A 12,892-nucleotide genomic window follows, 5' to 3' on the forward strand; every position below is an offset into this window, starting at 1 on the left:
GCAGTTCACATCACAACCACTGGGTGGCCACAAGTAGACATGTATAGCAGAAACGTTTCCCGACAGAGTATCACAAAATCGGGGGCAATGCTGTTACTTATCATTTTACAGAGAACTGCCATGTCACATACGTGAACCTGAAGTGCGACTCTTCGAAGAAAAAAAGAAGAGGCCGGAAATCCCCGTCCAAAGAAGTCTCTCATATCATTGCTGAATTTGAGCTGGAGGTGAAGAGGGACGAGGTTTCGGGTAAGCAGAGGTTAATAAGCGCCGTCATATTGCTTCTCTCTTAATTGTCGGCTGTGAAGAGTAGATTTATTTAAGGGATACTGGACTTGTTCTCACCAGGTGAATACTAAACTATTGTTCCCTGGTATCTGCCATTTTAGGCTGGGATAAGACTGACTGTAGTGTTCTTTAGGCTGGGAGCCACATGTTATATGGCATAAATGTACAAGATGGTACAACCCCTTTAAAGGGATGGTAAGGCTTGGTCACGGCTATATCTGAGCCCACGGGAATATTGATATTTGTTTACGTGTATAATAACCGGTATTCTCCCATTTACTTTTTTTGTAAAGCTCCACTGCCATAGGAAGCTACATACTAAGATGTCATCCAGCTGAAAAGGACTTTTGGGAGGAGCATTGTGAGTAGAGGCCTGTTTTCTGCTCTCAGCCAATCGGATTATCTGAAGGCATCCACAGTGACGCTGATTGGCTAAGACTCCACACAGATGTCCTTTTCAGTTGGATTCCAACAGAATATATAGCTTCAAATGGCAATGCTTGATGTCAGACACACAGACAATGTGACGTAAATAATGCAACGTATTTATATAGATGAATTGTTCTTAGACTCGTGTAATGCCGACTGCGTGCGGAAGAGGATGGAGCTGAAGCTTCAGGCCGCTATTAAAACGTTAAGAAAGTCCATCAACAAGCAGCAGTTTTACATCCAGTTCTCCGGCATAGAATATGAAGTGGCGCACAAGGCGGCAAAGGGCAGCGAGAACCAGGAGGCGTGCGGAACGGGGCAGGCGCTGCAGGATGGAAAATGCGGTGTGTATGGAAATATGTCTGTAGTGATGTCATATGTGGAAAATTAAACCTCTATGAAGACCTGTGATGTCATTTATCACGGATTTGTATTTTGTTATGAAGAATATATAACTTCTATAACTTGGGCACCATTACATGAATACATCATTATTTTATCAAGGCCCCTTCTGACACCCTATGTAGTCGTGCCCCTCCGCCCCTTTCCAATGCTTCCTACATTAAACAGACAGGACCTCCGAACACTTACCAAAAACGATAATTTTTTCTGTAGGAAAATCAGAAAGTGTGTCACACCGTTAAATAAACATTGTCTTTTTGTTTTTAGACCACTCCCCTTTCATATCCTGTTCCCGCCCCTGAGGAACCTTTTGTTTTTGTACCACTGCAAAGTGTTCACCTAATGGCTAAGTATCAGGTGAAAGTTGTGGGAGCGACGCTTTCTGGGAGATTTATGTGGTGTCTAGGAGGATTGGCGACGTTTGCGTGCGTCCACGACTTCGACGCGCGTCCCAGACCTCGACGCGCGTCCCCGACCTCAACGGCAGTCTCCAACTTTTATTATAAGAGTCCTCTTTTGTTCGGAAACCTCCTCGATATTCCGGGAGAGAAAGCAAAGACAATACTGTATAGAATGAGAGTATAATAATACGCACCCTTTATTTTTTCAGTCCCTTGTGGTGCCGGCACATACTACAACGGAGAGACCAATCACTGTGCCCTCTGTGTGCCGGGGACATACCAGGACCTGGAAGGCCAGCTGGCATGTGAACCTTGTCCCGGTAACGATGGCATGGGCATTCCCGGAGCAAGAAATCTGTCTGAATGTGGAGGTAAGTGATGGCAGGTTCTCCCTGTGATGACTCTGTCATGCTTAGTCAATCTCGTTTAGAATTCTTCTCTTTTTTTTTTTTTTAGGACAGTGTGCCCCAGGATACTACTCTGTTGACGGGTTCAAACCGTGCAAGCCGTGCCCGATGGGCACTTATCAGCCAGATCGGGGCCGAACACTTTGCTTTCCATGCGGAGGAGGACTGATCACGAAGTATGAAAGCGCAGTGTCTTTCCAGGACTGTGAGACCAAAGGTGGGTGATGTCGTTGGCATTGAGGACACTGTGCCACCCTGTCCCACAGCCCTACCCCTTACCCTGCTATATGCACCCCTGGCATTCTGGTTATCGATCCTTTCATTTCTTTCCAGTTCACTGCTCTCCCGGACATTTCTACAATTCCACCACCCACAGATGTATCAGATGCCCGATCGGAACGTATCAGCCGGAGTTTGGGCAGAATTTCTGTATAACCTGCCCGGGAAACACCAGCACTGACTTCGATGGCTCTACGAATGTGACGCATTGCAAAAGTAAGTCGTGTTGTCTGGCGATGTCGGGAGGCTTCTCCGACTCTGCTGGGTCCAACATACTGGATTTATCATTAAGACCCCCTGGCCCCCCAGCATTGTACCAGGCCTTACAGATTGGTCTCAAAAAAGTGCATAAAACTCATGTTTTTCTCCCCAGACCAGCACTGCGGAGGGGAACTAGGAGATTACACGGGTTATATCGAGTCTCCCAACTACCCCGGAAATTATCCCGCCCATGTGGAGTGTATCTGGAACATAAACCCCCCTCCAAAAAGAAGAATATTGATCGTGGTCCCAGAGATCTTTCTACCAATTGAAGATGAGTGCGGGGACGTGTTAGTCATGAGAAAAAGCGGTGATTGATTCTTACATTCTTTATATAGCCTTGGACCATATTAGACTCCATTATTCATTGCCTGCGGTAATCCAATCTGTGGGGGAGGGGAAGGGTGCCAAGATTCTGAGCGCCACTGTTCTGATCGGAGCCCACCCAGCATTATAGTCCTAGAGAACTGAAGCATCCTGGAGGGTCCCGATTGAGGTGGAGACCTCCCGGAAGAGTTGGGCATGTATCGCTGATGTGCTCTGACGTCACACGGAGCCCCAATGTGAAAAGGCTCATTCAAGAGGCAGAAAACGGGACGTCAAAGGGGGGTGACCCGAAAACACAGAAAAGCCCTATATAGTCTGAAATGTCGGAGGTTGCTACTTACAACACTAGCAGCCTCTTTATATAAGGAGACAGGGAACTTCAAAATGTTCGAAGACATATAATAATCTATAGGGGGCATATGTTGTGTCTGAGCAATGTATAGGGGGCACATCTTGTGTCTGAGCAATGTATAGGGGCACATGTTGCGTCTGAGCAATGTATAGGGGGCTCCTGTTGTGTCTGAGCAATGTATAGGGGGCACGTGTTGTGTCTGAGCAATGTATTGGGGGCACGTGTTATCTGAGTAATGTATAGGGGGCACATCTTGTGTCTGAGCAATATATAGGGGCACGTGTTGTGTCTGAGCAATGTATTGGGGGCACGTGTTATCTGAGTAATGTATAGGGGGCACATCTTGTGTCTGAGCAATATATAGGGGCACGTGTTGTGTCTGAGCAATGTATAGGGGGCACGTGTTTTCTGAGTAATGTATAGGGGGCACCTGTTGTGTCTGAGCAATATATAGGGGCACGTGTTGTGTCTGAGCAATGTATAGGGGGCACGTGTTATCTGAGCAATGTATAAGGGGCATGTGTTGTGTCTGAGCAATATATAGGGGGCATGTGTTGTGTCTGAGCAATGTATGAGGGGCACGTGTTATCTGAGTAATGTATAGGGGGCACATCTTGTGTCTGAGCAATGTATAGGGGTACATCTTATGTCTGAGCAACGTATAGGGGGCACCTGAGGTGTCTGAGCAATGTATAGGGGCACATTTTGTGTCTGAGCAATGTATAGGTGGCACGTGTTGTGTCTGAGCAATGTATAGGGGGCACATCTTGTGTCTGAGCAACGTATAGGGGGCACCTGAGGTGTCTGAGCAATGTATAGGGGCACATTTTGTGTCTGAGCAATGTATAGGTGGCACGTGTTGTGTCTGAGCAATGTATAGGAGGCACAGCTTGTGTCTGAGCAATGTATAAGGGGGAACATTTTGTGACTGAGCAATGCATAGGGAGGCACATCTTGTGTCTGATGCATGTATAGGGGGCACATCTTGTGTCTGATGCATATATAGGGGGCACATCTTGTGTCTGACTAATGTATACGGGGCACAAAATCTGATGCATGTATGGGGGGCATATCTTGTTACTGAGACAAGTAAAGGACTTAGTTTCTGGTTTATTAGTGCCAAATAAGAAATTATAAATCGAAAGAAAACTTCTTGTCATACTCCTCATGTCCTCTAGATGGCGCTCTGCGCCCTGACAATGATTACTATTAGAGGCTGCCATCCCGCTAAACACAAGCCGACTGCTGATACCAGACATAGCCGAGTCCTGTGATCTGCAGTGGATGCCATTCAACAGATCTCTTTTTCCTTCCAGCTTCTCCATCATCCATCACCACCTACGAGACCTGCCAGACGTACGAGCGGCCCATAGCGTTCACATCGCGGTCACGCAAGCTGTGGATCCAGTTCAAGTCAAACGAGGGGAACAGCGGGAAAGGATTTCAAGTGCCTTATGTCACATATGATGGTACGACCTGGTTACGTGTGTAGTGACTTGTGGGGGTGTGGGCATTCGGACCACCACCATTTATAAGTCTGATCAGTCATATGGACGGTCCTTCACATACAGAATGGAACTTTGTAGTGCCCCATCTGAATGGCGAGGAGATCCCGTGAGCACTGCTCCATTCAGATGAGGCCGTGCAGAGACTCATTCTCGGGAGATCCCATGACCACTGCTCCATTCAGACGAGGCCGTGCAGAGACTCATTCTCGGGAGATCCCGTGATCACTGCTCCATTCAGACGAGGCCGTGCAGAGACTCATTCTCGGGAGATCCCATGACCACTGCTCCATTCAGATGAGGCCGTGCAGAGACTCATTCTCGGGAGATCCCATGACCACTGCTCCATTCAGACGAGGCCGTGCAGAGTCTCATTCTGGGGAGATCCCGTGACCACTGCTCCATTCAGATGAGGTCGTGCAGAGACTCATTCTCGGGAGATCCCGTGACTACTGCTCCATTCAGACGAGGCCGTTCAGAGTCTCATTCTCAGGAGATCCAGTGAGCACTGCTCCATTCAGATGAGGCCGTGCAGAGTCTCATTCTCAGGAAATCCCGTCCATTCAGACGAGGCCGTGCAGAGTCTCATTCTCGGGAGATCCCGTGACCACTGCTCCATTCAGATGAGGTCGTACAGAGACTCATTCTCGGGAGATTCCGTGACCACTGCTCCATTCAGATGAGGCCGTGCAGAGTCTCATTCTCAGGAAATCCCGTCCATTCAGACGAGGCCGTGCAGAGTCTCATTCTCGGGAGATCCCGTGACCACTGCTCCATTCAGATGAGGTCGTACAGAGACTCATTCTCGGGAGATCCCGTGACCACTGCTCCATTCAGATGAGGCCGTGCAGAGTCTCATTCTCGGGAGATTCCGTGACCACTGCTCCATTCAGATGAGGCCGTGCAGAGTCTCATTCTCAGGAAATCCCGTCCATTCAGATGAGGCCGTGCAGAGTCTCATTCTTGGGAGATTCCGTGACCACTGCTCCATTCAGATGAGGCCGTGCAGAGTCTCATTCTCAGGAAATCCCGTCCATTCAGATGAGGCCGTGCAGAGTCTCATTCTCGGGAGATTCCGTGACCACTGCTCCATTCAGATGAGGCCGTGCAGAGTCTCATTCTCAGGAAATCCCGTCCATTCAGATGAGGCCGTGCAGAGTCTCATTCTCGGGAGATCCCGTGACCACTGCTCCATTCAGATGAGGCCGTGCAGAGACTCATTCTCGGGAGATCCTGTGATCACTGCTCTATTCAGATGAGGCCGTTCAGAGTCTATTTCTCGGGGTCATGGGGGTCCCAATGATAGGACCCTCAGCAATTAGTAAGTTACCTCGTATCCTATAGAAAGAGATAACCGCTTCCAGTCTAGGTGAAGCCCCTTTAAGATGCACTCCGGTGCCGAGAACTGAGTTTTCTGGATATAAAAGCAATCGCTCTGACGATTTAGTTCCCCCCGGGGTAGAGAAGTGAATGTGGAACTTGGCATCATAAATGTCCCCATTACTGATGGATGGTCCCAATTTTCGGATCCAATCCAAATGATAAACTGCATCTAATTACTGTTGTTCCATCTGCTTTTAATTTCACAGAGGATTACCAACAATTAATAGAAGATATTGTCCGTGATGGAAGATTATACGCTTCAGAAAACCATCAAGAGATTTTAAAAGTACGTAATTAGAAATTTAAAGAAAAACCGTGTTGCAGGCGGTAGAACTCTTACCCACTGAGTCAGGTAGCAAGGTTTTCCGTAAACGTTTATTCCTAATCCCTACCGTCCTGCCTTGTTCTACATTTATTTGACCATTTCCAAATTTCCGCTCCAGTCACGTTTCATCCCCGATCCTGAAGATTGAGACTTCTCGTGATCTTATCTTCGAAGGCTCAACAATGGTCAGGATCAAGTATAAGCTTAGTACTTTAAGAAAAGCATATAGGAGGCGTGGTCTATAGGAGGCGTGGTCTATAGGAGGCGTGGTCTATAGGAGGCGTGGCCTATAGGAGGCGTGGTATGACTGGAGAACGAGTCAGCAGCTCCGATGGGCGGAGCTATCGCTAGAGCGAGGCATGATGGAACTGTTTACCGCATGTAAACCGATGACCACGCAGAAGCAGCGCCGGGATTGATTAAATATTGGGTAAAAGTACAACAAAAATTGTTTGGGGGAACTTTGGGAATTATTTTAAAAAGAGACACTTTTTTTTTGCTGATGAAGAGCCCCTTTAAGTATTCTTCTAACCCAGCCTCCCTCTAAGCCAGTTGCACGTTTTCATAGTGGTTCAGGTTACGACCCCTAAAGATGTTTTTATTTTTTTTTTTGTGCAATCCCAAACCCCCTCCCCCTTGTAACTAAGCCCCTCCCCACTGATGATGACCCCCTCCCCCCACCCATACCCAGATCGGTGATTTTCTGTCCTTTCTCTTTCTGTTTTCGGTTCCGCAGGACAAGAAGTTGATCAAGGCTCTCTTCGACGTCCTGGCGCATCCCCAAAATTATTTCAAGTACACAGCACAGGAATCTAAGGAGATGTTTCCAAGATCTTTTATTAAACTACTCCGCTCAAAAGTTTCCAGATTTTTACGGCCTTACAAATAACTTTATTTTTTCTTTTTTTTTTTTCATTTGTTTTTTTTATCCATACTCTTCTTTGCAGAAGTCACTGCTCCACTTAAGACTTATTTCGTCGTCTTCATTTTCCCATTCATTCGAAAGATTAAAAAAACAAAAAAAAGGGCTTTTGTGACAAATGATTTTATGGACGCCGCTCTGGGTACTCCTCCTTTTTTTTTTTTAGCTTTTTTTTATGTAGCCGGGGGAAAAGGTACAAAAATCCTCCAGACTTTAAAAAAAATCCATTATCATACCACAACCCTGTATCCAGAACCCTGCAATATTACGTTCTTCTCAAAAAAGTAGACAAGCTGCTGTGTACAGTGATACGAAACCTTTCCATAGACCACTTTGGATTGTCCCTGAAGTCGGGTGGCTCAGTGAGCAAGTGCAATCCTTTGCCTAGAACTGTGAACTCTTCTCACAGCATTTTTTCTCTTTCTTCATTTTTGAGTGGACTTTGTGGGATCATGGTTTTTGAATTTGGTGGGCATCCATAGTCTAGGAGACTTGACTTGTCCTCCCCACCCTCTTCCTTTCCATATGAATCGGTGCCCCTGGATTCAGCCATTTAAACATTTTTTGCCCCCCCCCCCCCCTTCATTTGCACTGAATCACGATATTCTCCCCATAACTTGCGTATGGTGATCGCTCCAATACACACGGGACGTATCTATTCTGACCTGGCATGGAAGGTTCTTGGATGGCAAAGTGGCGCCTCATGGACTTCATCAGGGGTCTTCACTAAGTGGCACTTCATGGACTTCATCAGAGGTCTTCACAAAGTTTCACCTCATGGACTTTATCAGGGGTCTTCACTAAGTGGCACTTCATGGACTTCATCAGGGTTCTTCACAAAGTTTAAACTCATGGACTTCAACATGGGTCTTCACAAAGTTTCAACTCGTGGACTTCATCAAGTGTCTTCACAAAGTGGCAACTCATGGACTTCATCAGGGGTCTTCACAGAGTTCGGATTATACTTACATCATCTCTGTGTCGGCTTCAGAACTTTTTTTTTTCACTTCAAGTCACAAGAAGTTGGCGCATTCTTGTTTCTCCAGTTGGTTTAAGAAACTACCTGCAAACGAGTATTATGGCGAGAGAGCGAAGTGTGTAGTATAATTAATATTTTAAATTGCACTTGAATTTTGTATGTAATGTTAGAGGGGAGAGAATTTTTTTTCTTTTCTTTTGTTTTTGTATTTTTTTTACTCCTTTTTTTTATTTTCAGATCATAGGATTCTAATCTAAAAACCAAAAATATAATGGCTGTATAGTGTTTGTTTTTATTTCATACAGCCCTTGATCAGTCCTTGGTGAGGCAGACTGTGGCACGCTACATTTCCTTGGGTCATGGCCTGCCTACTTTCTCTCAAGCTGAGAGGTTTTTTTCAGCAATGCCGAATGTAGTATAATATAGGGATTCCAAAACTGTGGCCTCACTGGAATTACTGAAGTTACAGCCCCAGACAAACATAGGTGAATGTGATGATTGATTAGTAGATGTCGATGTACTGGTGGGACATAGTCTTCTCGTCTACCATCATTCTTGGTGGTGATATTTGCTATGAGATTAATTTATTTTACAATAAAGCTTTATATTGCAGATCTGTATCATAAATACTTTCTATAAGGTGCTAGATCGATAGTCCTAGGGCAGAAACCCCCTTTTAACCTTCTCACCATACTTGGAGAACTACAGCTTCTCTGATGTTTATGACCACCATTTTAGTTCTGAAGGGCAATAATAATTTCCTCTGCTCCATCTTGAGATGATTGGGGTCCACCAGTCCATGATTCTAGAGTATGTACAGCTTCACTTTTGATCATCATGCCATTTTGCTTTCATGTAGCTTTACCTTGAAGATCCAGAAACCTCTTGGTAAAGTTGACTGAAGACAAGGAGGCACAGCCCTGTTTGTCACCATCCTTGGGACCTCAGCGATAACTTATCCTGATACAGTATGTCTCAGTGACTTGACAAGATGTGCATATATCACTCATTGCCAACTCCACCGCACACCTATGGACTGTTTTTCCATAATTGGCTTACTACTGTTTTTATGGTTTCCCTTAGTATATTCTGCAAGTTGTGATACTTTTAAGTTTCCTAGCTGCCCTTTGATTCATGTCTGGGTGACAAAGTTCTATTTGCTATACTATTGACTGCCTCTCCATAATACACAGGTGTGGGGCAGGTCAAAGTCTTTGGTTGTGGGTCAATGTCTTGGCTGTAGGTCTATATTGTAGGTCAAGGTCTTGGTTGCATGTCAAGGTTTTGGTTGAACTTAATGGTCTTGTTTGTAGGTCAGTGTCATGGTAGCAGACTTGGTTGAGGCCAAGGGCTTGTAGGTTGAGGTCTTTTGTGTAAGCCAAGGTCATTGGTGTAGGTCAATGTGTTGTTGTTTGGTCATTGTCTTGGTTTTAGGTCAAGGTCATGATAGAGGACTTAGTGGAAGTCAAGGCCTTGGCGGTGCTCAACATCTTGGTGTAGGTCAACGTCTTGGTCAAGGAATTGGGGGGAAATTAGGGGAGGTCAAGGGCTTGTAGGTCACGGTCTTTTGTTTATGGTAACCCCATTGATGTAGGTCAAGGGGTTCTTGTAGGTCAACGTCCTAGTGAAGGTCAAGGTGTTTTGTGTAGGCCAAGGTAATTGATGCAGGTCAAGGCCTTTGGTGTTGGTCATGGTTTGTTGTATGTCAAGGTCTTTGGTGTGGGGTGAGATCTCGGTGTAGGTCATGGTCTTGGCGTTGGATTTTGCAGCTAGGGCTTAAGAACATTGTACAAGAATTCTTGCAACTTTAGGACTAAAATAAGAGAGGAATGTTAGGGAACAAGAAATATGCTCCATAAATACTAAGAGGAAGACCCAAAAGAGAGAATGAACACAAAATGGAGCTGAAGACCAAGTAGACCATGTCTACAGACAATAGTTAAGTAGGCTTTCTAGTACTCCAAAGCATGATTTTCTCTTTCTTTGACAATTAAGGGAGCAAAGTGATAGGTCTACCTCATTGGGAATTTTCAGATAACGTTGTACAGTAAAGGAAATAAGCACTTGATCCCTTGCTGATTTTGTAAGTTTGCCCACTGACAAACACATGAACAGTCTATAATTTTAAGGGTAGGTTAATTTTAACATTGAGAGATAGAATATCAAAAATAAAATCCAGAAAATTACATTTTATAAATTATATCAATTTGTTTGCATTTTGCAGTGAGAAATAAGTATTTGATCTCTCTGGCAAACAAGACTTTATACTTTGTGGCAAAACCCTTGTTGGCAACGACACCAGTCAGATGTTTTTTGTAGTTGATGATGAGGTTTGCGCACATGTCAGGAGGAATTTTAGTCCACTCCTCTTTGCAGATCATCTCTAAATCATTAAGATTTTGAGGCTGTCACTTGGCAACTCGGAGCTTCAACTCCCTCCATAAGTTTTCTATGAGATTAAGGTCTGGAAACTGACTAGGTGACTCCATGATCTTAATGTGCTTCTTTTTGAGCCACTCCTTTGTTGCCTTGGCTATATGTTTTGGGTCATTGTCTTGCTGGAAGATCCAGCCACGACCTATTTTTAATGTCCTGGTGGAGGGAAGGAGGTTGTCACTCAGGATTTTATGGTACATGGCTCCATCCATTCTCCCATTGATGCGGTCAAGTAGTCCTGTGCCCTTAGCAGAGAAACACCCCCAAAACATAATGTTTCCACCTCCATGCTTGACAGTGGGGAAGGTGTTCTTTGGGTCATAGGCAGCATTTCTCATCCTCCAAACACAGCGAGTTGAGTTAATGCCAAAGAGCTGAATTTTTGTGTCATCTGACCACAGGACCTTCTCCCAATCACTCACAGAATCATCCAGGTGTTCACTGGCAAAGTTCAGACGGGCCTGCACATGTGCCTCCTTGAGCAGGGGGACCTTGCGGGCACTGCAGGATTTTAAACCTTTACGGCGCAATGTGTTACCAATGATTTTCTTGGTGACTGTGGTCCCAGCTGCCTTGAGATCATTAACAAGTTCCCCCGTGTAGTTTTAAGCTGATCGCTCACCTTCCTCATGATCAAGGATACCCCACGAGGTGAAATTTTGCATGGGGCCCCAGATCGATGTCGATTGACAGTCATTTTGTATTTCTTCCATTTTCTTACTCTTGCACCAACAGTTGTCTCCTTCTGACCCAGCATCTTATGGTTTTGTAGCCCATTCCAGCTTTGTGCAGGTCTACGATCTTGTCCCTGACATCCTTAAAAAAAGCTCTTTGGTCTTGCCCATGTTGTAGACGTTAGAGTCTGACTGATTAATTGAGTCGGTGGAAATGAGTCTTTAACAAAGGTGACTATGTAAGCCAGCTGTTTTTAATGCAGGTAACGAGTTGATTAGGAGCGTCTAACTCAGTGGTCCCCAACTCCAGGCCTCGAGGGCCGCCAACAGTGCAGGTTTTCAGGATTTCCTTTGTATTGCACAGGGGTTGGAATCATCACCTGTGCAGATGATCACATTAGCACCGATGCAATACTTAAGAAATCCTGAAAACCTGCACTGTTGGCGGCCCTCGAGGCCTGGAGTTGGGGACCACTGGTCTAACTGGTCTGTAGGAGCCAGAGCTCTTAATGGTTGGTAGGGGATCAAATACTTATTTCTCAATGCAAAATGCAAAGAAATTTATATAATTTATACAATGGGATTTTCTGGATTTTATTTTTGATATTCTATCTCTCAATGTTAAAATTAACCTACCCTAAAAATTATAGACTGTTCATGTCTTTGTCAGTGGGCAAACTTACAAAATCAGCAAGGAATCAAATATTTCCTTCATTGTACACAGCTCAAAAAAAAAAAGGGAACACTAAAATCCCACATCCTAAATATCACTGAAATATTCCAGTAGTAAATCTTTATTCATTACATAGTGGAATGTGTTGAGAACAATAAAACCTAAAATTTAACAACGTAAATCACAACTAATATCCCACGGAGGTCTGGAGTTGGAATGATGCTCAAAATCAAAGTGAAAATGAAGTTACAGGCTGATCCAACTTCAGTGGAAATGCCTCAAGACAAGGAAATGATGCTCAGTAGTGTGTGTTTCCTCCACGTGCCTGTATGATCTCCCTACAACCCCTGGGCATGCTCCCGAAGAGGCGGCGGATGGTCTCCTGAGGGATCTCCTCCCAGTCCTCCACTAAAGCATCTGCCAACTCCTGGACAGTCTGTGGTGCAACGTGACATTGGTGGATGGTGTGAGACATGATGCGAGACATGATGTCCCAGATGTGTTCAATCGGATTCAGGTCTGGGGAACGGGCGGGCAAGTCCACAGCTTCAATGTCTTCATCTAGCAGGAACTGCTGACACACTCCAGCCACATGAGGTCTGGCATTGTCCTGCATTAGGAGGAACCCAGGGCCAACTGCACCAGCATATGGTCTCACAAGGGGTTTGAGGATCTCATCTCGGTACCTAATGGCAGTCAGGCTCCCTCTGGCGAGCACATGGAGGGCTGTGCGGCCCTCCAAAGAAATGCCACCCCACACCATTACTGACCTACTGCCAAACCGGTCATCCTGAAGGGTGTTGCAGGCAGTAGATCACTCTCCACAGCGTCTCCAGACTCTGTCACATG

General features: G+C 45.4%; 1 protein-coding gene across 4 annotated transcripts in view; it reads left to right on the forward strand.

Annotated features, from left to right (window-relative positions):
• The window catches only part of SCUBE1 (signal peptide, CUB domain and EGF like domain containing 1), a 224,751-nt gene extending 215,880 nt beyond the window's left edge, over nucleotides 1-8,871 (forward strand). For all 4 annotated transcript variants that reach the window (XM_069763370.1, XM_069763371.1, XM_069763373.1 and 1 more), the window contains 9 exons: nucleotides 112-249; nucleotides 858-1,061; nucleotides 1,730-1,891; nucleotides 1,977-2,144; nucleotides 2,261-2,422; nucleotides 2,580-2,777; nucleotides 4,463-4,615; nucleotides 6,241-6,320; nucleotides 7,096-8,871. In XM_069763370.1, coding sequence (XP_069619471.1) covers nucleotides 112-249; nucleotides 858-1,061; nucleotides 1,730-1,891; nucleotides 1,977-2,144; nucleotides 2,261-2,422; nucleotides 2,580-2,777; nucleotides 4,463-4,615; nucleotides 6,241-6,320; nucleotides 7,096-7,248 — 1,418 coding nt within the window. In that variant the 3' untranslated portion in view covers nucleotides 7,249-8,871. The remainder of the gene's footprint in view (nucleotides 1-111; nucleotides 250-857; nucleotides 1,062-1,729; nucleotides 1,892-1,976; nucleotides 2,145-2,260; nucleotides 2,423-2,579; nucleotides 2,778-4,462; nucleotides 4,616-6,240; nucleotides 6,321-7,095) is intronic.
• Nucleotides 8,872-12,892: the final 4,021 nt, after the last annotated feature.

Source organism: Ranitomeya imitator, chromosome 4 (genome assembly GCF_032444005.1).
Source record: "Ranitomeya imitator isolate aRanImi1 chromosome 4, aRanImi1.pri, whole genome shotgun sequence".
NCBI lineage: Eukaryota > Metazoa > Chordata > Amphibia > Anura > Dendrobatidae > Ranitomeya > Ranitomeya imitator.